The following is a 22,809-nucleotide window of genomic DNA, read 5'->3' as shown; positions in this document are numbered from 1 at the left end:
TGGAGGGCCCCAGAGCTTTCAGGCTCCTCATCGCTGGACACCTCAGTTATGGCTCTGCTTCTCAGCGATGCCCTGTATTTTTCCTCCTGGCGCCTCTGCTCCATCTCCCGGAACCGCTCGGCATTATCAAACGATTCTTTTACCGCACCGATTCCCTTGCCAAGGAAGTCCAGCTCCCGCTCCAGAGTGCGCTGTTTGTCGCACAGGGCAGCAATCTCTACCTTCTTGCGGGGCCGGGCCAGGCTGTAGGCCTTAGCGCACTCGTACCTCTTGGTCTTTATTAGAGATTTCAGAGCCGCAAGCTCAGCCCTTTTCTCCTTAAACTTCTGAATTCCCTTGGCCAGATTTTCCTGGAATCCCGGTTCATGCGGCAGCATATCAGGGTTAAACCCCGCAACTTGCACTGGGGACTCCGCTTGGGGCCCCTCAGAAACTCCTCCTTCTGCAGAAGCACCCCGAGGCCTAGGTGACTCAGATGAGGCCTGGGGCTTTCCTGGATCAGCATCCTTGGGCGCACCACACCCTCCAGGGCTACAATTGCTCATGATTGAGCTCAACGAGCACCACACAACCTGCGATCAGCACCCAGCAGCACACACGGTCAGGTGAGCACTAGTGGGCGGTTCCTGCTGAATTGTGCTTAGTACAGGGGAATCCCTATGCTGCCATAGTTTTATGGTATCTCTCTGTACAGGCTATGAGCAAACTTAGGGGGCTGTTCCTGCTGAATTGTGCTTAGTACAGGGGAATCCCTATGCTGCCATAGTTTTATGGTATCTCTCTGTACAGGCTATGAGCAAACTTAGGGGGCTGTTCCTGCTGAATTGTGCTTAGTACAGGGGAATCCCTATGCTGCCATAGTTTTATGGTATCTCTATGTACAGGCTATGAGCAAACTTAGGGGGCTGTTCCTGCTGAATCATGTTTACAAGAAAGGTGGTACTTATTCTGGCATAATTGTATGGTATTTCTCTATACAAGCTATATATGAGCAAACTTATGGCTTCAGAACTTCTGTAAAGCTTCAGAATTTTCTGTAAAATTAAGAAGTTCTTTAAAATGATGCTCGGTTTAATTTAAAGAACAAGAAAAGCTAAAGTCATAGGGGGGGTGCTAATTTTTTGGGGACCAAGGATGCCCCAAGCCTGACCTGGTGCAAGACAGGGAAGAAGAGAGAGCATATAATCTGCCCATCCTATGGAGAGTTACTCTAGAGTTACCCTAGTCAAGGTAAGTAATAACCCACTGACTGGGTAAGTAATTAAGCTGTTCTTGCCCTTTAAGAACTATAGAGACATGAGTTGGTCACAGCCATGTGGATGGATCAGCTGGACTTTATCTGGTGTCATAGTTCTGTGTCCAAATCCCAATATCCTTCCACTTCAGAATACTAAATAAATACTTGTGAGTACTACAACAAAATAAACACCTCTGTTCATTGAATACAAGCTGCAAAGTTTGCCCCAAGTCCAGCAATCCATTGCTGCATATTAACAAGATGTACTGATTGGTCCCCTGGATGAATGCCAATATCTGCATGGTTGCCATGGGTTACTAGGCCACGTTTACATTTTGGGTCTTATGTTTGGTCACATTACCCTTGCAAGTGGCACGATATGGCCATAGATATGGCCAGATAGCACCCTTGAATGATAGGGAAAATGTGCACGGGCCAGTGGGTGCAATGGCTACTGAGTCGTGGCACCATGGTCATGGCATCTCCTCTCCACTTTGGGATATTTCCAACCCCGCGCACGTGTGTTCAGCTCGGCACTATCTGCGGAATGCGCGGGAGGGTTTCCTCCTATCTCTCGATTATTTTCTTTATAATATGTGCTTCCCTCTCAAAATAAACATGACTTCTGCCGACCATTCATCTGCAGTGCTAAATGGAGACAGTTCTCTGGCAGCCGGGCACAATGAAATCATTATCCCTAAGCCCATTTGAATTATAAGAGGTACTAAAAGCTATTAATTATGACTGTGCTGGAACAAGATCTATTCTACAGAACATTCCTTCTCCATATATTTGTATTTCTACATATAGATTGGAGCTGCCATATTGTTTCCCTAAGAGGTATAGTTATTATGCAGTGTAAAAAGTGGAGTGAAGCATTACCGGTGATGTTGCCAAGGGCAACCAATCAGCAATTAGATTTCAACAAAGCAAAGCATCTGATTTGCTGCTATGAGCAACATAATGTTTTTTACACAGCATGATCAATTTACCCCTACTGAGTATTCCTATGAACACTAGGGGTGCTGTTGTTATTGCTTGTGAAATATACCTTAGCAGAGACAAGCAATATGGCAGCTTGCATTTGTGCCATAGGTGATATTAAAAGGCCATGGCACATAGGAATTTATGTTAAAATTAAAATAATGGCTCCATAGCACCTTGGACCATTGGCCATAGCACCTCGGGCCATTGCCCTTCCCTAGCTCGTGTATCTGAATAACATGAAAGCTAGGGTAGCACCAAGGAGATGCCTACATACCACCCCCAGTCTGCCCCTCATGAATACAGTGCTGCCAAATGCAGGCAATACTGTATATATGAGTCAGGCACAGGTCTATGCACTCCATTATGGACCTCTGCCTATAGGTGAAATGCGTGAGTGCATGGTGCAAATGGCAAACATATAGTGGTTTGCTCCCTTCAATGGACTAATTTTATTTTCTTCTTCTCGATTCGAGTTTTTCTGCGCTTTAAAAACTCAAATTCGAGTTAAGATTCGGAAACTTGAATGTCTGGTATTTATTAAATGTAAAAAACCTTAAAACTCGAACGTATAAAGTCGCCATTTAAAAGCTTGCGAGTTTCCATAGAAGTCAATGGGGGTTGTCCTAGGCAAAGCCAAGTGTAGTCTCAAACTCAAATTTTTCGTGTTTTTTTTTCGAACGGCTTTTGCTTATTAATAAACAAGCCACCATTCGATATGCGAGTTTATTCATTTTAGAAAACAAACTCAATTTCACAATCAGTAAATAAGCCCCTAAGTGTCACATTGCTCTAAACTACCCCCGTTGCTATAAAGAGTTTTCTGCAGACTATGGGGGAGATTTACTAATCCACGAACGGTCCGAAGGCGTTTTTTTCATAATGATCGGTATTTTTGATCGACTTTTTTGCATGTTCCGCGACTTTTTCGTCGGCGTCGCAACTTTTTTGTATATTTTCCATTACTTTTTCGTCGCCATTGCGAAAAAATCGGATTGGTTTTTCCGCTGTTTACAACCGCTCAATACGAAAGAATCGCAATGGCGACGAAATAGTCGCGCAAAATTCAATAAAGTCGTGGCGGCGATGAAAAAGTTGCAACAAATACGAAAAAATCGCGACAGCGACGAAAAAGTCGCAAAATTTTTATTTCCAATCTGATTTTTTCCCTTTCGGGATTCGGATTCGTGGATTAGTAAATCTCCCCCTATGACTTGCATCACATTCCATTATATACTTGTTCAACTTTAACTTAACTTTACCTTTTATTTTTTCTTATTTGAGGTTTTTGAATCATTTAGCATTTTCTTCAGCATCTTTCGACAGCTATCTGGAATGTGACAGCTATATGGTTGCTAGGGTTCAATTTACCTTAGCAACCAGGCTGTGATTTGAATGAGAGTCAGGAATATGAATGGAATAGGGCCTAAATAAAGAGATAAGTCACAAAATGTAACAACAATAATAAAATGATGGCTTTACAGAGCAATCATTTTTTTGTCTGCTGGGATCATTGACCTCCATTCAAAAACTGGAAAGAGTTAGAAAATAAATAATTAAAAAAAACTCTAAAAAAGAAAAAAAATAAGACCAATTGAAAAATTGCTAAGAATAGGCCATTCTATAGCATACTAAAACTTAACCTGAAGCCGTGGGAGAGACACTGGGGTCCTGTCACTTTGGTGAGTTCTCAAGAAGCCCACCTTGCTAGCCCATGGGTGCCACCATGACATCAGATCACTAAGCCTTTCCATTCTTGGGTAAGGGGTGAGTAAGAGCACCTTATACATAACCCAGGACATGTTGCAATTAGTTTAAATAGCTGCTGCCCCCTCCCCTTCCAATGTCTCTATTTAGCCGAGGAGCTCCCAGCCAGAGTGCAGAAGTGAGTGGGATCCCCTCCCCTGCAGGATGGTATGGGCCGGTGTCTTCTCTCTGCTTCTCCTTATCCTCTGTATTGGCTTCTGCTACTACCGCTTTCTGCACAGAACCAGGTAGGTCTGTGGCGCTTCCACCTTAAAGAAACAGTAAAGCATCAAGGACAAGTTGATCTTATTTATCTGAGATATTCATCTATATGTTTCCATACATACTCCTGTGCCCTGTAGTGCCGGATCCGCCCTTCTGTTGGGATGTGGGAACATTTTAAATAGGAATGATGTATTATAATTAGTAAAACTTATTTTATTTTGCCTACAGTGCTACAGTAAGGTGTATAGGGAAACTTTAATTCAGGGTTATTTCTAAATCATCTATAAGCAGGATTCTTATTTCATTAGAATTTCCCACTGGGGGTCTGTGCATAGGTTTTAATGGATCCGGCGCACAATAAAATCCAGCTGGGAGTCAGTTAAAAGGGATATAAACCCCAAAATACATTTTCTTAAGGAAATATGTAATTCGAAGCTGGTTTCCTAAATACATTTACGATACCTTTTTACTGGTTCTAAGTTATATATATTTATATATATATATAATTCTCTTTCATCAGAAAAAGTTGCATTTTTAAAGTTTGCATGGTTGTTTCTGAGAGGGACAGGGAATATTTGTGAAATAGCTTTTCTTTTGCATCCTAAAGGGGAACTGCACCCCTCTCTGTATTCTGGTTCTGACTCCTGAAACTATGTAGGAGAAGTCAATTCTTCCAATTTAACTCATTTGTCAGAATCAGCAGTACAGTGAATATTACCAGCCAGACGGGCACTGGTTTTTAATAGCAAATACATTTACAAACTGTCACCCTTTATGCATTTATTTTGTGCCTGGGCAGTCTTCTCCAGGGACCAAGCTATATCACTGGGGATAAGGAGGCTACAGCCAGTAGTCTGTGTATTAGCCACAGGCTTGCCGAAGCCATCAGGCTACCAGGCATCTCCTCTCCATTAGTTTAACCCACCAAAAGTCTATTGTGTAACAAGTAACTGATATTATCAAATCATACATTGGGGCAGGCAGCCCATAGAAGTCCAGCTGGTATTGCTTGGATCTGCCCCTTAAGGCAACAAAAGAGTTAAAAAAAAGAGGAAAACGCAGACAACTTCCTGCCCACTGGGACTAGAGAATCTAAACATTATTTGTGTTTAACAAATGCACATATTCCCACTGGTGTCTGTACAGCTGCCTCCCTGCAGTGTGTTCCCTCCGAGTCACTAGAAATTAAAATAACTGTATGATTATAGAGCTAGGACAAAACTTAGGGGGCTGTTCCTGCTGAATTGTGCTTAGTACAGGGGAATACCTATGCTGCCATAGTTTTATGGTATCTCTCTGTACAGGCTATGAGCAAACTTATGGGGCTGTGCCTGCTGAATTGTGCTTAGTACAGGGGGATCCCTATGCTGCCATAGTTTTATGGTATCTCTCTGTACAGGCTATGAGCAAACTTAGGGGGTTGTTCCTGCTGAATTGTGCTTAGTAGAGGGGTTACAGATTGTAAGCTCCACTGGGGCAGGGACTGATGGGAATGTGATAGGGGCCTTAGATTGTAAGCTCACTGGGGCAGGGACTGATGGGAATGTGATAGGGACCTTAGATTGTAAGCTCCACTGGGGCAGGGACTGATGGGAATGTGATAGGGACCTTAGACTGTAAGCTCCACTGGGGCAGGGACTGATGGGAATGTGATAGGGACCTTAGACTGTAAGCTCCACTGGGGCAGGGACTGATGGGAATGTGATAGGGACCTTAGATTGTAAGCTCCACTGGGGCAGGGACTGATGGGAATGTGATAGGGACCTTAGATTGTAAGCTCCACTAGGGCAGGGACTGATGGGAATGTGATAGGGACCTTAGATTGTAAGCTCCACTGGGGCAGGGACTGATGGGAATGTGATAGGGACCTTAGATTGTAAGCTCCACTGGGGCAGGGACTGATGGGAATGTGATAGGGACCTTAGATTGTAAGCTCCACTGGGGCAGGGACTGATGGGAATGTGATAGGGACCTTAGATTGTAAGCTCACTGGGGCAGGGACTGATGGGAATGGGATAGGGACCTTAGATTGTAAGCTCCACTGGGGCAGGGACTGATGGGAATGGCATAGAGACCTTAGATTGTAAGCTCACTGGGGCAGGGACTGATGGGAATGGGATAGGGACCTTAGATTGTAAGCTCACTGGGGCAGGGACTGATGGGAATGGATAGGGACCTTAGATTGTAAGCTCCACTGGGGCAGGGACTGATGGGAATGGCATAGAGACCTTAGATTGTAAGCTCACTGGGGCAGGGGCTGATGGGAATGTGATAGGGACCTTAGATTGTAAGCTCCACTGGGGCAGGGACTGATGGGAATGGGATAGGGGCCTTAGATTGTAAGCTCCACTGGGGCAGGGACTGATGGGAATGGGATAGGGACCTTAGATTGTAAGCTCCACTGGGGCAGGGACTGATGGGAATGTGATAGAGACCTTAGATTGTAAGCTCCACTGGGGCAGGGGCTGATGGGAATGTGATAGAGACCTTAGATTGTAAGCTCCACTGGGGCAGGGGCTGATGGGAATGTGATAGAGGGTTTCTATGGTAGATCGGGTGATATAATTCAGTCTGCAGAGAGCTGCTGCATGTAATAACTTGTACAGCAGCCATTCGTATTAATACTCATCAGCTATGGCCATAAGTGACTCCTACGTGAGATCTTTTCAGCTATTAATGGGGCAGAGTATGAAAAGCTACTTTTATTAAATTAGTCCCATCATGTATAAAATAAACACTTTGTACTGCCTGTTCATGTATTGGGCACTTAGAGCTGCCTGATGATTACTGGCCAATTTCCTATTTTCTAGCATGTGACCCATACATAGGCCAGTAAGTTGCTGAATTGGTCTGTAGGGGCAACTTTTATCTTCCTTTTTATATTGGCAACTTTAGACAAGTGGACATGTCCTTAATTGGCTCCTGCTTTAAAGGGTCAGTTCACCTTGAATTACAGTGATATTCAGAGACAATTTTTGTGTTCATTTAATTATTTATTAAGAGGCTCTCCAGTTTGAAATTTCTACCAGCTATCTGGTTGCTAGGTTCCAGTTTACCCTAGCAACCAGGCAGTGATTTGAATGAGAACCTAAAAAGACGAGTAGGAGAGACCTGAATAGAGGGATCAGTAATAAAAAGTAACAGTAACTATAAAATTAGAGCCTCACAAGTGCTGGTTTTTGGCTCAGCGTGTTCATAGTACGTGGGCCTGTGATGGAATAGAGCATGTGTGTAGCCTAAGCATTCTATTGGCTGTATGTACCGAAAATCCCTGTAACATGTATATTTGTACTCTCAGACAGCCCAATGAGCCCCCGTTGGACCGCGGTTCCATTCCCTGGCTGGGCTATGCTTTGGAATTTGGCAAAGATGCTGCCAAGTTTCTGTCAGACATGAAAGAGAAGCACGGGGACATATTCACAGTGAGTAACGCTTCAGTGGCTTTCTGCTTTTTATTGGTTTTAGGCTAATGCCACACGTGGCTGCTACTCCATGTAAATGCAGGCTAACAGCCAAACCTCCCCATCCCTGCTGTTGTATTTAATGCCCCATTGTAGGAACAACCAACCAGAGATTCTGTTGTTGACTACAACTCCCAGCATCCCAGGCCCATAGCAGTATATTAGTGTTTTTAGATAAGAGGCTACCTCCATACTGCTTTCCTGCTCCGTACTGGTAAATCCAATGTTATTAGGGCATGGGTCAGAGCAAGGCACTGGCATTAGGGTTGTCTTTGGTAGTGGTGAGCCCTGGGGCAATAACAGACTTTGGCAGCACTCATGCAATTCCTCTACTCCTGCCATATTGGCCCCACCGTTGCCATTATTTCTTGCCACTGTTTCTACTGTCATCTTACCCATCTCTCGCCATCTTTTCCCACTGTTACCATCATGCCCTACTGTTGCCTTCTTACCCTTCTGCCTTCACTTTATCAGCCATTGGTTCATTTTTCCATTCTTCTGCTTTCTAAAACCATATCCTCTCATTAATGAACTGTCAGTGTGTAACTGTCATTTTCCTACAGATCCAAGTGGCTGGGAAGTTCATCACTGTTTTACTGGATCCGCATTCCTACGATGCAGTTTTCTGGGCACCAAGCAACCAGCTGGATTTTGGGAAATATGCACGGATGCTGATGGATCGGATGTTTGATGTTAGACTGCCCCCTTCTGGTGGAAATGAAGAGAAAACTTTACTCGCATTGTAAGTATTCTGTGCCATCCCTAATGGGTTCCCTTTGGCAATCTGAATTAATGGGTTGGGCAATATATAGATATATAGATATATATATAATACATGGTAATACAGGCACTCACGTATAATTCTGGAGCTAATGTGGCTGGGTGCTGTATAGCAGATAATATATATATAGTCAAAGGCAACCGGCACTCCCATCTAGGATCATTAGAACGCCTGGGTGCAGTATTCAAAAATGGTATAGAATAAAAAAGGAAAATGCTGCACTCACAGGTCTTAGTGAAAAAATTCAGCTTGTTTATTTCAAACGTCCATCTAACGTTTCGGCTGCTTCCACAGCCTTTTTGAAAAAATATAATATTTATATCTAGTATAAATAAATTTAAAGCAACTGGACTTGTTTGGTAATCATTGAAGACGTTTCAATCAATGATTACCAAACAAGTCCAGTTTCTTTAAATTTATTTATACTAGATATACCATGACCTGGATGAATGAAAATCTTCATAGACATAATATTTATAATATATTTATAGAATTATTTCATTTACAGGCACTTTCAGGGCTCTAATCTGACTAAACTGACAAGGTCCATGTTCCATAATCTCAGTACCATCTTACTAAAGGACAGACGGCTGCCAAACACTGAATGGACAGACCAGGGTTTATTTGATTTCATTTATGGCGTGATGCTAAGGTAACTAAATACATACTACAAGTTGCCAAATCCAAATTATTATTAATATCTTCCTCGCTCTCTATTCCCATTACAAAAAACTATTTTTTGGTATTGCACAGAGCCGGGTACCTAACTCTGTTTGGCACTGAATCGGAGCAGTACACAAGTACATATTCTCCTATGAGAGATCTGAAGCACTCAGAGGATGTCTACAAGGAATTTCGAAAACTGGATTGGCTGCTCATGAAGGCAGCACGGAACACTCTATCCACAGGTAGATGATGAGTGAGGTGGGAAATAGTTAGGTTAAAAGAGCTCACTTATAAAACATTAAATATCTCAACAACTATATGAAAAAAGGATATCATGTGACAGGGGTTCAGTAAAGATCCACTACAGACGGGTGCTGCGCTGACAGCTCCCATTTAACAGGTATTTGTCTTGAGATTCCAGATCTGGGAACATTGCAGGCCAAGTGGCTAATAGCTTTACAGCATGTGGTTTATATATAGATATATATCTAGCTGTAATGCTTTGTTATACACAAACATTCCCCAAATGCCAACCTGGCAGGGATTTATATGCCGTACTCAGTCTTCATTAACCCTGCTCACATGATAAGGGCAAATATTTCAGGAATCTGCCATCTTTATACAGACCCCTTATCATTCCATAGGAACAGGCAGAATACCAGGGGGTCAAAGGGGCCAAATTTTGCCCTTCATACGTCACTAGATCATTTATAATAAACAGTTAAAGGAAATACCTCCTTTGAAATCTAAAGGATTTTTGCAGGGATTTTTTTCGCCTGTAGGTGTCACTGTTACCACATGCTCTGTTATACTCGGAGCTCTTAAAATAATCTATTTTCATGGTTTGATATTTGCCATCTGTTTGTTGGCGGAACTGTGCTTTCCTTTTCTAGGTTCAATGTTTTAGGAATAATGACGTTGGCTGAAAAATTCAATATGTGTAAAAAAAAAAATTCTCAGCAGATATAAATAATGTGTATTTCCCCTGTACTAAGCACAATTCACAAGTTTTCTCATAGCCTGTACAGAGAGATACCATAAAACTATGGCAGCATAGGGATTCCCCTGTACTAAGCACAATTCAGCAGGAACAGCCCCCTAAGTTTGCTCATAGCCTGTACAGAGAGATACCATAAAACTATGGCAGCATAGGGATTCCCCTGTACTAAGCACAATTCAGCAGGAACAGCCCCCTAAGTTTGCTCATAGCCTGTACAGAGAGATACCATAAAACTATGGCAGCATAGGGATTCCCCTGTACTAAGCACAATTCAGCAGGAACAGCCCCCTAAGTTTGCTCATAGCCTGTACAGAGAGATACCATAAAACTATGGCAGCATAGGGATTCCCTGTACTAAGCACAATTCAGCAGGAACAGCCCCCTAAGTTTGCTCATAGCCTGTACAGAGAGATACCATAAAACTATGGCAGCATAGGGATTCCCCTGTACTAAGCACAATTCAGCAGGAACAGCCCCCTAAGTTTGCTCATAGCCTGTACAGAGAGATACCATAAAACTATGGCAGCATAGGGATTCCCCTGTACTAAGCACAATTCAGCAGGAACAGCCCCCTAAGTTTGCTCATAGCCTGTACAGAGAGATACCATAAAACTATGGCAGCATAGGGATTCTTCTGTACTAAGCACAATTCAGCAGGAACAGCTTCTTAAGCTTTTTCTATTCCTCCCTTCTGCTACTGAATTCACTCAAGGCCTCCCCAGCCTACCATATCCCAGTAGTACTATTTATGATAACAGAAATGGTCCCTTTTGATTTATTGCAGGAGAAAAGGAAGAGGCCTCTTTGGTGAAGAATCGTCTTCAGAAACTCATTTCCATAAAGAGCCACAAAGGAAAATGCTGTAAAAGTTCTTGGTTTGAGTATTACCAGCAGCACCTGGAGGAAATACAAGCAACTGAAGACATGCAGTCCAGAGCGTTGGTGTTACAGCTATGGGCTACCCAGGTATGAGAATTTATAGCCACACCCACCTGTGCTATGGCCAACCCACACAACCACTCTCACCCCCACCCAGGTCAGTTGGCAGATGACATTTACCCTGTAGCTGCCTTGTTGAATCACATCTGATATATTTATATATAGGTATGGGACCTGTTAACCAGAATGCTCGGGACCTGGGGTTTTCCGAATAAGAGATCTTTCTGTAATTTGGATCTCCATAACTTAAGTCTGCTAAGAATATTTTAAATATTGAATAAACCCAATAGACTTGTTTTTGCCTCCAATAAGGGGTAATTATATCTTAGTTGGGATCAAGTACAGGTACTGTTTTATTATTACAGAGAAAAGGTAATCATTTAACCATGAAATAAACCCAATAGGGCTGTTCTGCCCCCAATAAGGGGTAATTATATCTTAGTTGGGATCAAGTACAGGTACTGTTTTATTATTACAGAGAAAAGGGAATCATTTAACCATTAAATAAACCCAATAGGACTGTTCTGCCCCAATAAGGGGTAATTATATCTTAGTTGGGATCAAGTACAGGTACTGTTTTATTATTACAGAGAAAAGGGAATCATTTAACCATTAAATAAACCCAATAGGGCTGTTCTGCCCCCAATAAGGGGTAATTATATCTTAGTTGGGATCAAGTACAGGTACTGTTTTATTATTACAGAGAAAAGGGAATCATTTAACCATTAAATAAACCCAATAGGGCTGTTCTGCCCCCAATAAGGGGTAATTATATCTTAGTTGGGATCAAGTACAGGTACTGTTTTATTATTACAGAGAAAAGGGAATCATTTAAACATGAATTAAACCCAATAGGGCTGTTCTGCCCTCAATAAGGGGTAATTATATCTTAGTTGGGATCAAGTACAAGGTACTGTTATATAATTACAGAGAAATAGGAAATCATTTTTAAAAATTAGAATTATTTTCTTATAATGAAGTCTATGGGAGATGGACTTTCCGTAATTCAGAACATTCTGGATAATGGGTTTCCGGATAAGGGATCTCATACCTGTATATATAGAGAGAGAGAGAGAAATGTGGTGGTGCTGTTTTATTGCTCCATATGAAAAGGCTGGCAATGGTGAAATGTGGTATTGCAAGTAATATTGCACTCTTTGGATAATGGTAAAATTGAAACCAGGCTTCATAATCACTTCATAGTAATACTTACTCTTTAAAAATTATAAATATTAATTTAGTCATTTTCTGCCAAGTTTCATTAAAAATAACCATTATTTTGCTTTGAAGTGACAGTTCTCTCGTCTGTCCACTTGGTGGTGCTGTGTCACACAATAGAAAGGTGTTCATGCCCTTGCCCAAGGTGTCCCATTCCCCGGAGGGGTAACTCTTACACTCTGGCAGGGATTGCAGATGACAGTCTGTCTCCAGACATTTTACTTCCACTTTTCATCATCTGTGACTTTTCTGGGACTTCCTCGGTGACAGATCTTGTCTGAACAACTGCACCACATCAGCTTTGGGAAGGAGGAGAATTGAGCTGAACAAGAGCTGAATGCTGCTGAGGCCCAAGAGCCGGCAGGGCATTGAGATAATAATGGCAGCTCAAAGGATTCTGTAATGCCAAAGGGCAGTCCCATTCCCACAGGGTATCATGGAGATGCTTTAAAGGAAAACTATACCCAAAAACAATGTAGGTATCTAAAATATATTGCATAAACAAGCTTATGAGCAAAACCCTGCTTCATCTTAATAAACTATTTTCATAAAAATATACTTTTTTAGTAGTATGTGCTATTGGGTAATCCTAAATAGAAAACTGCCATTTTAAGAATTAAGGGCCGCCCCCTGGGATCATAGGAGTCACAGTGCACACAAACAAGCCAAGGCACACATACATGCTAGGCCCCATCAGCCAATCAATGGACAGAGTTCTGTCTGTTACTCCCACACTACTTCCTGTTACAGTTAGAGCTGCATTATTTCCTGTCAGGTGATCTGTCACAGCCCATCACAAAATGGCGGTTCAAGGGAAAGGATGTAAAAGGGCAATATTTACTGATATATATATTCCAGTTTTGGGAGATTCTTTAATAGGCAACTTAACATAATATAAACTATCTGTTGGTTACGTATTCATTCTGGGGGTATAGTTTACTAATGCCAGCCTGGCCTTGTATTATTAACCTTACAGTTTACCAATCAATAGATAATGCATGCTGGGAGCTGTAGTCCAGCAACACGAGGGAAAGATTTCTATAGAAATACAATCTCATTAAACGTTTCCCCATTGGGCCAGTGGCCCTTTGAGATTTCTGCCTTCTCCATATAGGCTGGGGGCACCCTGAGTAAAACTGACAAACACAACTTCCGCCTCCACTTGGCTATATGAAATGAAGCTGTGCAGGGATCAGCCCGAAAACCGGTTGCTGTGGGTTACTGCCCAGGTTTATAAATGAGCCCCAGTGGCTCCAAATACCTACTGAAGTGCTGGTGGGGCTGCCAGCTGAGAATCGGATCTCTGTTATTAGATTGGGGGAGCCGAATAGTTTTAGGGAACTTGAAAAAAAAAAAATAATGTCAATATTTAGCCCCTAAAGGGGGCACTTTGTCAAGAATAGGTTTAGGGTAGTGTTATGCCCTTTTAAAGACTCACAGGGGGTATTAAGAAGTATCCTACAAGCCTAGTAATTTTTTGCAGTATAAGGATAGATAGCAGCATGGCTAGGGTTACCTGGGGTATTTGGCCAGCCCCGCCAGTAAATCGCCAGCTAGAGGCAGAATTACACATTTACCAGCAACATAATTACTGTTATAATCCCCTCCAAATTGCTCCCTTCACTGACCCTCTCCGCTGATGGTTTACCCCCTTATAAAGCCATACCCACCTATGTTCAGCCCACTTCCCTGCCCACTTTGCCCATTTTGCTTCCCCATCTGACTCCCCCACCCCTAGGGCTTGGCAACCCTAAGCATGGCTGTCTCATAGGGACTGCAGGCTCATTAGCTCATATGAGATACAGGCTGCTGCTCCTGTCACTGAGACATACAGGCTGCTGGGAGTTCATAGTAAGGCCTTGCACATCTCCGGGCACTTTCCATATCGGAGGCCCTAATGCATTGTGATAGAATGCCCAACTGCAGCTCATCTTATCCATATTGTGACTCGTGATTCACATCTTCTACACACAAGCAATGTTTTTGCCCTGTCTCTAGCCTGTGTCTGGTTGCTAACTGTACTTTTCTAGCAACCAAATATTTATTCCAGGGAGCAGATTTAATATTATAGGGGGGGAAATTACAGTTTACCCCTTTTTCAGTTTTAAAATGATGCTCAAAATGAACTTCCCTCTTTAAAAGAGATACATTCACCCATTAAAAAATAACTATTTTTCTTCTTTAATAATTGGATGATTTAGTTGAGTCTGTCATTTCCTGTTCCTTTAAAAGTGAAGACTTGGGGCACAAGTGTCATTTTATAAAGGTCAAGTAAAAGTCTATAATTTTCTCACCTACCTATCCCATGGCAACTACTTACCTTATCACACCTATCTTCCCTATTTCATCTACCTTTCCTATGGCACCTACTTTCCTTATTGTACCTATCTTCCCTATTGCACCTACTTTCCTTATCACACCTATATTCCTTATTGCACCTACCTTATCTATGGCACCTACTTTCCTTATTGCACCTACCTTTCCTATAGCACCTACTTTCCTTATTGCGCCTACCTTTCCTATGGCACCTACTTTCCTTATTGCACCTACCTTTCCTTATTGCACCTACCTCTCCTATGGCACTTACTTTCCTTATCGCAATTATCTTCCCTATTGCACCTACTTTCCTTATTGCACCTACCTTTCCTATGGCACTTACTTTCCTTATCGCAATTATCTTCCCTATTGCACCTACTTTCCTTATTGCACCTACCTTTCCTATGGCACCTACTTTCCTTATCGCACTTATCTTCCCTATTGCACCTACCTTTCCTATGGCACCTACTTTCCCTATTGCACCTACCTCTCCTATGGCAATTATTTTCCTATCCCTACCTATCTTCCGTATTGCACCTACTTTCCCTATAGCACCTACCTTCCCTATGGCACCTACCTTTCCTATTGCAATTACCTTCCCTATGGCTCCTTCTCCCCACTGTTTTATAGCTGCTGCTGCCAGCTCGTAGCCTCCAGGAAAGCCTTAAAATAGAAATTCTGCCTTATCTCTCTCGGATATAATCTAGTTTTTCTTATGTGGCTCATCAATGTGACATGAAAGATATATCACCATCCGGCTGGGTCTTTAACGGTCTCATATAAATAGATGAACTGCTGGCTTGGTCTGACTGTGCTGGCTGTCTTTGGTGTGACCTGACTCAATAACACCCTTACACACTAATATCCCTGGCAGCCTGCAAGAGTAGCACTAAGGTCACAGAGCTTCTAGTCCTGCCCCTTAATGAAATTAAATAGAATTTAATTTAGAAAATGACATTTAATTTAAAGTGTTTTTCACCTTAAAATTAACTTTTAGTATGACGTAGAGCTTGATATTCTGAGACAATTTGCAATTGGTCTTCACATTTTATGTTATTTAAGTTTTTCTTCAGCAGCTCTCGAGTTTGGAATTTCAGCAGCAATCTGTTGCTAGGGGCCAAATCAACCTAGCAACCAGGCAGTGGTTTGAATTAGAGACTGGAATATGAATGGGAGAGGGGAATGAATAGAAAGAAAAGAAATAAGAAGTAGCAATTGCCTCACAGAGCAATAGTTTTTGTTTTATTAAAGGGGAAGCTAAGGGAATTCTCTCCCAGAAGTGACTGTACTGGCAGATACATTAGATAGATTTAAGTAAGGGATGAATACATATAGCATAGTTTTAATGAGGTTAAAATGAGGAAATTCAACTGAAATAGCTTTGATATTTTTTTTTTTTTTGTTAGGGATAATAATGTTTAATACAAGTGGTGGGATGTACTGCGGCTTTACTTTAATTAGCAGAGTTCAATGTGTTGGCATAGCCGTGTTTCTGGAAGTATTATGGACTGTTCTTACTGGAAAAGGATTTGCACATTGTGCTGAATGCTTAATATCCACTGTCAAATGGGTTTTGGTTTGTGAAAGCTAATGAGGTCATTTATAGTCTGTTTTTGTGCAGGAGATTATGGGAGATGCTACACATGGGGGGGTCATTCATCATGATTTGCCCCATTGGTGCTGATGTAGAGAGCACCTCTGTCCCGATTCTGTCTGCACCTCACACCTGGCACAGGCCTGCCCTGTACTTACCCCCTGCCGCCATAGGGGGGCAGTCACAAGTCTCAGTGCTCCTAAACGGTATCCATAGACTCACTGCAATTCTTTTAGGCAGGGTGCAAAAAAAATGACTTTATGGAAATACTGCTGATATATTAGAACGGAGAAAACTGAGCAATGTTTGCATTGGGAATGCAGTCAATAGCATCAAACAGTATGGAACCTTCTCAGTCTGTAGCTGAATCTTACAGTACAAACAGAACTTATTGAGGCTACAACTTGATTTTATTGGGCCCTGATTTTACGTGTTCTGGGGGCTCCCATCACACAGTCATTTCAGCATACGCTGACACAGAAGGGGTACTTTATAAACACTGGGCAAACTCATGATAACCAATCAGATGATTGCTTTCAGTGTTCAACCTGCTCTAGCTCAAATAGCCATACAATTATTGGTTGCTATGGGTTACTGCCCTTGTGCAAATGTGCACAGTGTTTATAAATGAGCCCCAGTGTCTCCAGTATATAATGCCATTGTGACCATATAATAATATGGGGTAGCACTGTGATCCCCAACATGTAGTGGCACAGAGATCCCCAACATATAATGGCACATATAATGCTCTGATAAACTTCAGTCACACTTTACTGCTGAGATGCAATTTGGAGTGATATCCCCCCCTCCCCCAATAGCCGATCAGCAGAACAATGGGAAGGGAGCAAGATAGCAGCTCCCAGTAGGTATCAGAATAGCACTCAATAGTAAGAAATCCAAGTCCGGCTTGGGACTCCTCCAGTTACATGGGAGTAGGAGAAACAATAGGTTAGCTGAAAGCAGTTCTAATGTGTAGCGCTGGCTGAAAGCTCAGACTCACAATGCACTGAGATGGCGCCTACACACCAATATTACTAAAACAAAATACATTTGTTGGTTCAAGAATAAAATTTTAAATGGCAGAGTAAATTTAGACATTTGCAGCATATATAGAGGGTGCAAAAAATGACTTTATGGAAATACTACTGACATATTGTTTGTGCTGTAACCTGTGCCCCCATAGCCGTTCCCTTACACGTGAGAACATCGTGCTCATTCTACATTTACTGAACTTCTCTCCAGCAGAACTGAGCCACTGAGCACTTTAGGATTCACACTTCCCAGTTAATCAACCAGCTTTGAAATCCTATCACACTTTTTTTATTAACACACTGAACAGTAGCTCATTTATCAATCCATTGCTTAGATGCACAGAAAACAATCAGGCCACATTGTATATTCTGAAAAGAGAACAGCTCTAATTAATAATGTATCCCCTAAGATATTCATGTCCGCACGTGGGCTCTGTGTATAACATCACTAACGATATATCATGGTGTTTTACTGGGCTTCCTGAAATCATATCCTAGGTCCTCTGCACACAAACCGCACACTGCAAGCTAATTGACCCCAGTGGTAAATATACCCCACTGTTATTACCCCTGATCCTGATCCACCCCAGCCATATATACCCTCAGTCTGCCCTCATTTGACATATAGGGCCTACAGCCACAGCACATCAGTCTGTAGGGAGCGCTTCACCTGGAACCTGCAGTACCACTTTTCACCAGCAGCAGGAGTCATATCCCTTCCATTTAAAGCAACAGCCACCACCTATAGTTAGGAAACAATAAATTATTAAAAAATGCAGTAACTTTACATAAAATCTCCTACAAATAGAAGAGGTCTTTAGCACACCTCAACCAAAGGTTATACTTGCCCTTTAGTAAGTAAAAAGTAAACTTTATTCACAGTTCTGCAGCCAGAGTTCTAGTTGTTTGTGTTGTATCTATTCCTATGTAGGGCAATGCCGGCCCAGCAACATTTTGGCTCGTTCTATATTTGCTGAAGCATCCTGAAGCCATGGCAGCCGTTCAAGCGGAATTTGAAAGTATATTTCAAAGGAATCTACAAGAAAAAAGGCATATCGAGGAAATGAATCAAGATCTGCTGGATAAAATGATCATCCTGGGTTAGTACTGGGTCAGGCCTAAACCCCAAGAGTCTGCAGCAAGGCATACAGAGTTCAATCTTCATTGGGAAAGAGATAAATAGACAAATAGATTTTGCTTATTTTCATGAACTAAACAATGCAGGAGACAAATGACCAACCACAGAGACTGGACGTAACAAGATATCACCAAGAGCATAGGAAGGGTTTGCTCCTAGTAAGGTTCTGCAATGTTCTTCTAGTAAGGTTCTGTAATATCCTCCTAGTAAGGTTCTGCAATGTTCTTCTAGTAAGGTTTTGTAATATCCTCCTAGTAAGGTTCTACAATACCCCCCTAGTAAGGTAGGTTCTGCCATATCCTCATAGTAAGGTTCTACAATATCCTCCTAGTATGGTAGGTTCTGCAATATCCTTCTAGTAAGGTTCTGCAATGTCTTCTAGTACGGTTCTGCAGTGTGCTTCTAGTAAGGTAGGTTCTGCAAAATCCTCCTAGTAAGGTTCTGCAATGTCCTTCTAGTAATGTTCTGTAGTGTGCTTCTAGTAAGGTAGGTTCTGCAAAATCCTCCTAGTAAGGTTCTGCAATGTCCTTCTAGTAATGTTCTGTAGTGTGCTTCTAGTAAGGTAGGTTCTGCAAAATCCTCCTAGTAAGGTTCTGCAATGTCCTTCTAGTAATGTTCTGTAGTGTGCTTCTAGTAAGGTAGGTTCTACAATATCCTTCTTGTAAGGTAGGTTCTGCAGTATCCTCCTAGTAAGGTAGGTTCTGCAATATCCTCCTAATCAGGTTCTGCAATATCCTTCTAGTAAGGGAAGGTTCTGCAATATCCTCCTAATCAGGTTCTGCAATATCCCCCTAGTAAGGTTCTGCAAGGTCCTCCCAGGAGAGTTCCCTATGACGATTCAGAGGTTGCAAGCCTTTCTAACATTTAATGAATGATTTGTCAGTAGAAATTTATCTAATCAGGAACCTTGGTGCACTTGCTGAGAGGTTTGCTTGCCTTCTTTTAAATCAGTTATAGATTTGTTAGGAACCTGCCAATGAACCAAAGCACCACCCTCCTGGCCCGGGCCAGAGTGCCTCTTCTATAAAAAATGCACAGGCCCATGGTATTAGCTTGGGACGTACCATGCCACCAACTTTTTCTTCTTGGAAGTCCTTGTGCGGGCTTGTGATGGACACTTGATAATAAAAGTCCTAGTGTGCCCCCCCAAAGCAGTGCATGGACTGTCTGGGAGAGGGGAAAGCCAATTACCACAATGACATTTCTCCACTTGACTTGCCAAGACCACATGGTGGCTTTAAACCCCTGGAGTCACCCTTTCTTTCTTTTTATAGAAATGGGGAATTTCCTATAAGACAAATTGGTTGTATTATTTCATATCTTCCTGACTGAGGCATTTCCTCTGTTTTTACTAATTGCAGACAACGTACTAAACGAGACCCTGAGGCTGACGGCAGCCCCCTTCATCTCCAGGGAGGTTCTCACAGACATGACTTTGAAGCTTGCAGATGGGCACCAGTACCAGCTCAGAAGAGGAGACAGGCTCTGTCTCTTTCCATTTGTGAGTCCCCAGATGGACCCAGAGGTTCACCAGCAGCCCGAGGTACCTGCCATCTTCAATCTGTATTCTATTTAGCCATTTACATATTCCAGTCTGTTAAATAAGAAAAAGACCCTAACGCTACTAGAACGCAGAAAGAATGAGTCCCACCAATCCTGTCTATTGGACAGATATTCAGTCTGCAGGAGAAAAGCAAAGGAACTAGCAAAATAGTCTGATGTTTGTAACTGAAGCCTGAAATAACTCATAGGTATATCCATTCTCTGCCCATAATCAAAATGGCTGCTACTGTGGCTGCTCCACAGCCCACACTCAGCCTTTAAGATTGCACCAAAAACTTCCCTTTGGTTTTTATTGTTTTTTTTTCTCTTTGTTGATGGACAAAGTCATATGAGACAAATGTTTTCCAGGTTTTTCAGCACAACCGCTTCCTAAACGCAGATGGAACGGAGAAAACTGAGTTTTACAAGAAGGGCAAAAGGCTGAAATACTACAACCTGCCATGGGGCGCGGGAAGCAATGTTTGCGTTGGGAAGAAGCATGCAGTCAATAGCATCAAACAGTAAGGAACCTTCTCAGTCTATAGCTGTATCTCCCGGTAGGAACAGAACTTGTTGAGGCTACAACTTGATTTTGTTGGGCCCTTATTTTAAGAATTATTGGGGCTCCCATCACACAGTAATTTCAGCATACGCTGACACAGAAGGGGTCATTTATAAACAATGGGCGAACTCATGATAACCAATCAGATGATTGCTTTCAGTGTTCAACCTGCACCTTGGTGCAAATGTGCCCAGTATTTATAAATGAGCCCCAGTGTCTCCAGAATATAATGTCTTTGTGACCATATAATAATATGGGGTAGCACTGTGATTCCCAGCATATAATGGCACAGTGATTCCCACCATAATATGGAACATTGATCCCCAGCATATAGTATAATGTATAATGAGACATTGAGCCCTAGAATGCAATGGCACAGGGATCCCCAGCATATAATGGCACAGGGATCCCCAGCATATAATGGCACAGTGATCCCCAGCATATAATGGCACAGGGATCCCCAGCACATAATGGCACAGGGATCCCCAGCGTATAATGGAACAGTGATCCCCAGCATATAATGGCACAGGCATCCCCAGCATATAATGGCACAGGGATCCCCAGCGTATAATGGCACAGGGATCCCCAAGATATAATGGCACAGGCATTCCCATCATATAATGGCACAGTGATCCCCAGCATATAATGGTACAGGGATCCTCAGCATATAATGGCACAGTGATCCCCAGCATATAATGGCACAGTGATCCCCAGCATATAATGGTACAGGGATCCTCAGCATATAATGGCACAGGCATTCCCATCATATAATGGCACAGTGATCCCCAGCATATAATGGCACAGTGATCCCCAGCATATAATGGCACAGTGATCCCCAGCATATAATGGCACAGTGATCCCCAGCATATAATGGCACAGTGATCCCCAGCATATAATGGCACGGGGATCCCCAGCATATAATGGCACAGGGATCCCCAGCATATAATGGCACAGGGAACCCCAGCATATAATGGCACATATAATGCTCTGATAAACTTTAGTCACACTTTACTGCTGAGATGCAAGTTGGAACGATATCCCCCCCCCAAGAGCCAATCAGCAGAACAATGGGAAGGGAGCAAGATAGCAGCTCCCAGTAGGTATCAGAATAGCACTTAATAGTAAGAAATCCAAGTCCAGCTTGGGACTCCTCCAGTTACATGGGAGTAGGAGAAACAATAGGTTAGCTGAAAGCAGTTCTAATGTGTAGTGCTGGCTGAAAGCTCAGACTCAGGCACAATGCACTGAGATGGCGCCTTGTACTCTTTCCTATGTGGTCTGAAACTCATCTTTTGTGCATTCGTGAATTTGGTATTATTTTTCCAATTTAGATTTGTCTGCCTCCTGCTTTTCTATTTTGATTTTGAACTGAAAACCCCTGCTGAGAAGATCCCAGAATTTAATCGAACCAGGTACGGATTTGGGCTGTTACAGCCAGAACACGATATCCTCTTCCGATACAGGAGAAAAGCCTGAGCAGGAGTCTGCCCGCACCGCACTACCAATGGCTAACGCGGGACCAGAAAGCTTTTCCAAGAATGAATTTTTTTTTTGTAAAAGACAAAAGATCATGAGAATTGGACCTGCTTTCATTACTGCCGATACCCTACTTAGGTCCCAATATTTGGGCCCAGTACAACCAGGAGGAATACAGCACTCTGGGATAGAAGTCTTCCACAGTCCAAATGGCAAGGTTTTATTAGGACGCCATGAAAAAGAAGCTTTATGGATGATGGTTTATGGATAATAGATCCCATATATCCCATGTATATAAACGTGATCTACCAATCAGGGTAATCGTTTGGGCCCAAGGCAAATAAATGTTCTCTGCCTAGCCCCACTAGTGTATCTGATTTAGCGATTTTTGCACCTTATTTCATAATATTTATACTACAGTGTATGTGTATTTATTATTCTATGTGCAAGTTGCTTGCCTTATATCTAATTGAGGTGTCTGATACAATATCTGTAGTTAATATATCTTTGGTTAATGATTTTGTTTTTGTTACTGGGTATCTACTGAACAATGTGCAGAATAAAATACACTTGACAAAACCCTTATTATTCAAGGGATTTTTTCCAGCCTGCCTTAAGTTATACAGGGAACTCTGAGTATAATATCATGTATTATAAGGGATAATGAACCCCTTACTGTAAATGATAAGGATATTAGAAGTCACTGAGGGGTTCTGTGCCCATATAAAGGCACAAGGCTGCAGGCTGAGTTATACAGGGAACTCTGAGTATCACTCATGTATTATAAGGGATAATGTACCCCCTACTGTAAATGATAAGGATATTAGCAGTCACTGAGGGTTCTGTGCCCATATAAAGGCACAAGGCTGCAGGCTGAGTTATACAGGGAACTG

At 42.3% G+C, this 22,809-nt stretch overlaps 1 protein-coding gene across 2 annotated transcripts; it reads left to right on the top strand.

The window, feature by feature from the left end:
* Positions 1-852: 852 nt before the first annotated feature.
* Positions 853-22,505, top strand: ptgis (prostaglandin I2 (prostacyclin) synthase). 2 transcript variants are annotated; one of them, XM_004918549.4, is made up of 10 exons: positions 853-1,230; positions 7,491-7,614; positions 8,217-8,395; positions 8,943-9,086; positions 9,188-9,342; positions 10,885-11,066; positions 18,130-18,298; positions 19,698-19,879; positions 20,248-20,399; positions 21,772-22,505. In XM_004918549.4, exons 2-10 carry the CDS (start codon positions 7,585-7,587, stop codon positions 21,914-21,916), a joined length of 1,338 nt encoding a protein of 445 aa, XP_004918606.2. In that variant the 5' UTR covers positions 853-1,230; positions 7,491-7,584; the 3' UTR covers positions 21,917-22,505. The 2 variants fall into 2 exon arrangements, with proteins under 2 accessions (XP_004918606.2, XP_002933228.3); XM_002933182.4 differs by lacking the exon at positions 853-1,230 and adding an exon at positions 3,873-4,215.
* Positions 22,506-22,809: the final 304 nt, after the last annotated feature.

This window comes from Xenopus tropicalis, chromosome 10, assembly GCF_000004195.4.
Source record: "Xenopus tropicalis strain Nigerian chromosome 10, UCB_Xtro_10.0, whole genome shotgun sequence".
Classification (NCBI taxonomy): domain Eukaryota; kingdom Metazoa; phylum Chordata; class Amphibia; order Anura; family Pipidae; genus Xenopus; species Xenopus tropicalis.
Note: the sequence above shows the minus strand (reverse complement) of the source record. Positions and strands in the feature narration are given on the sequence as shown.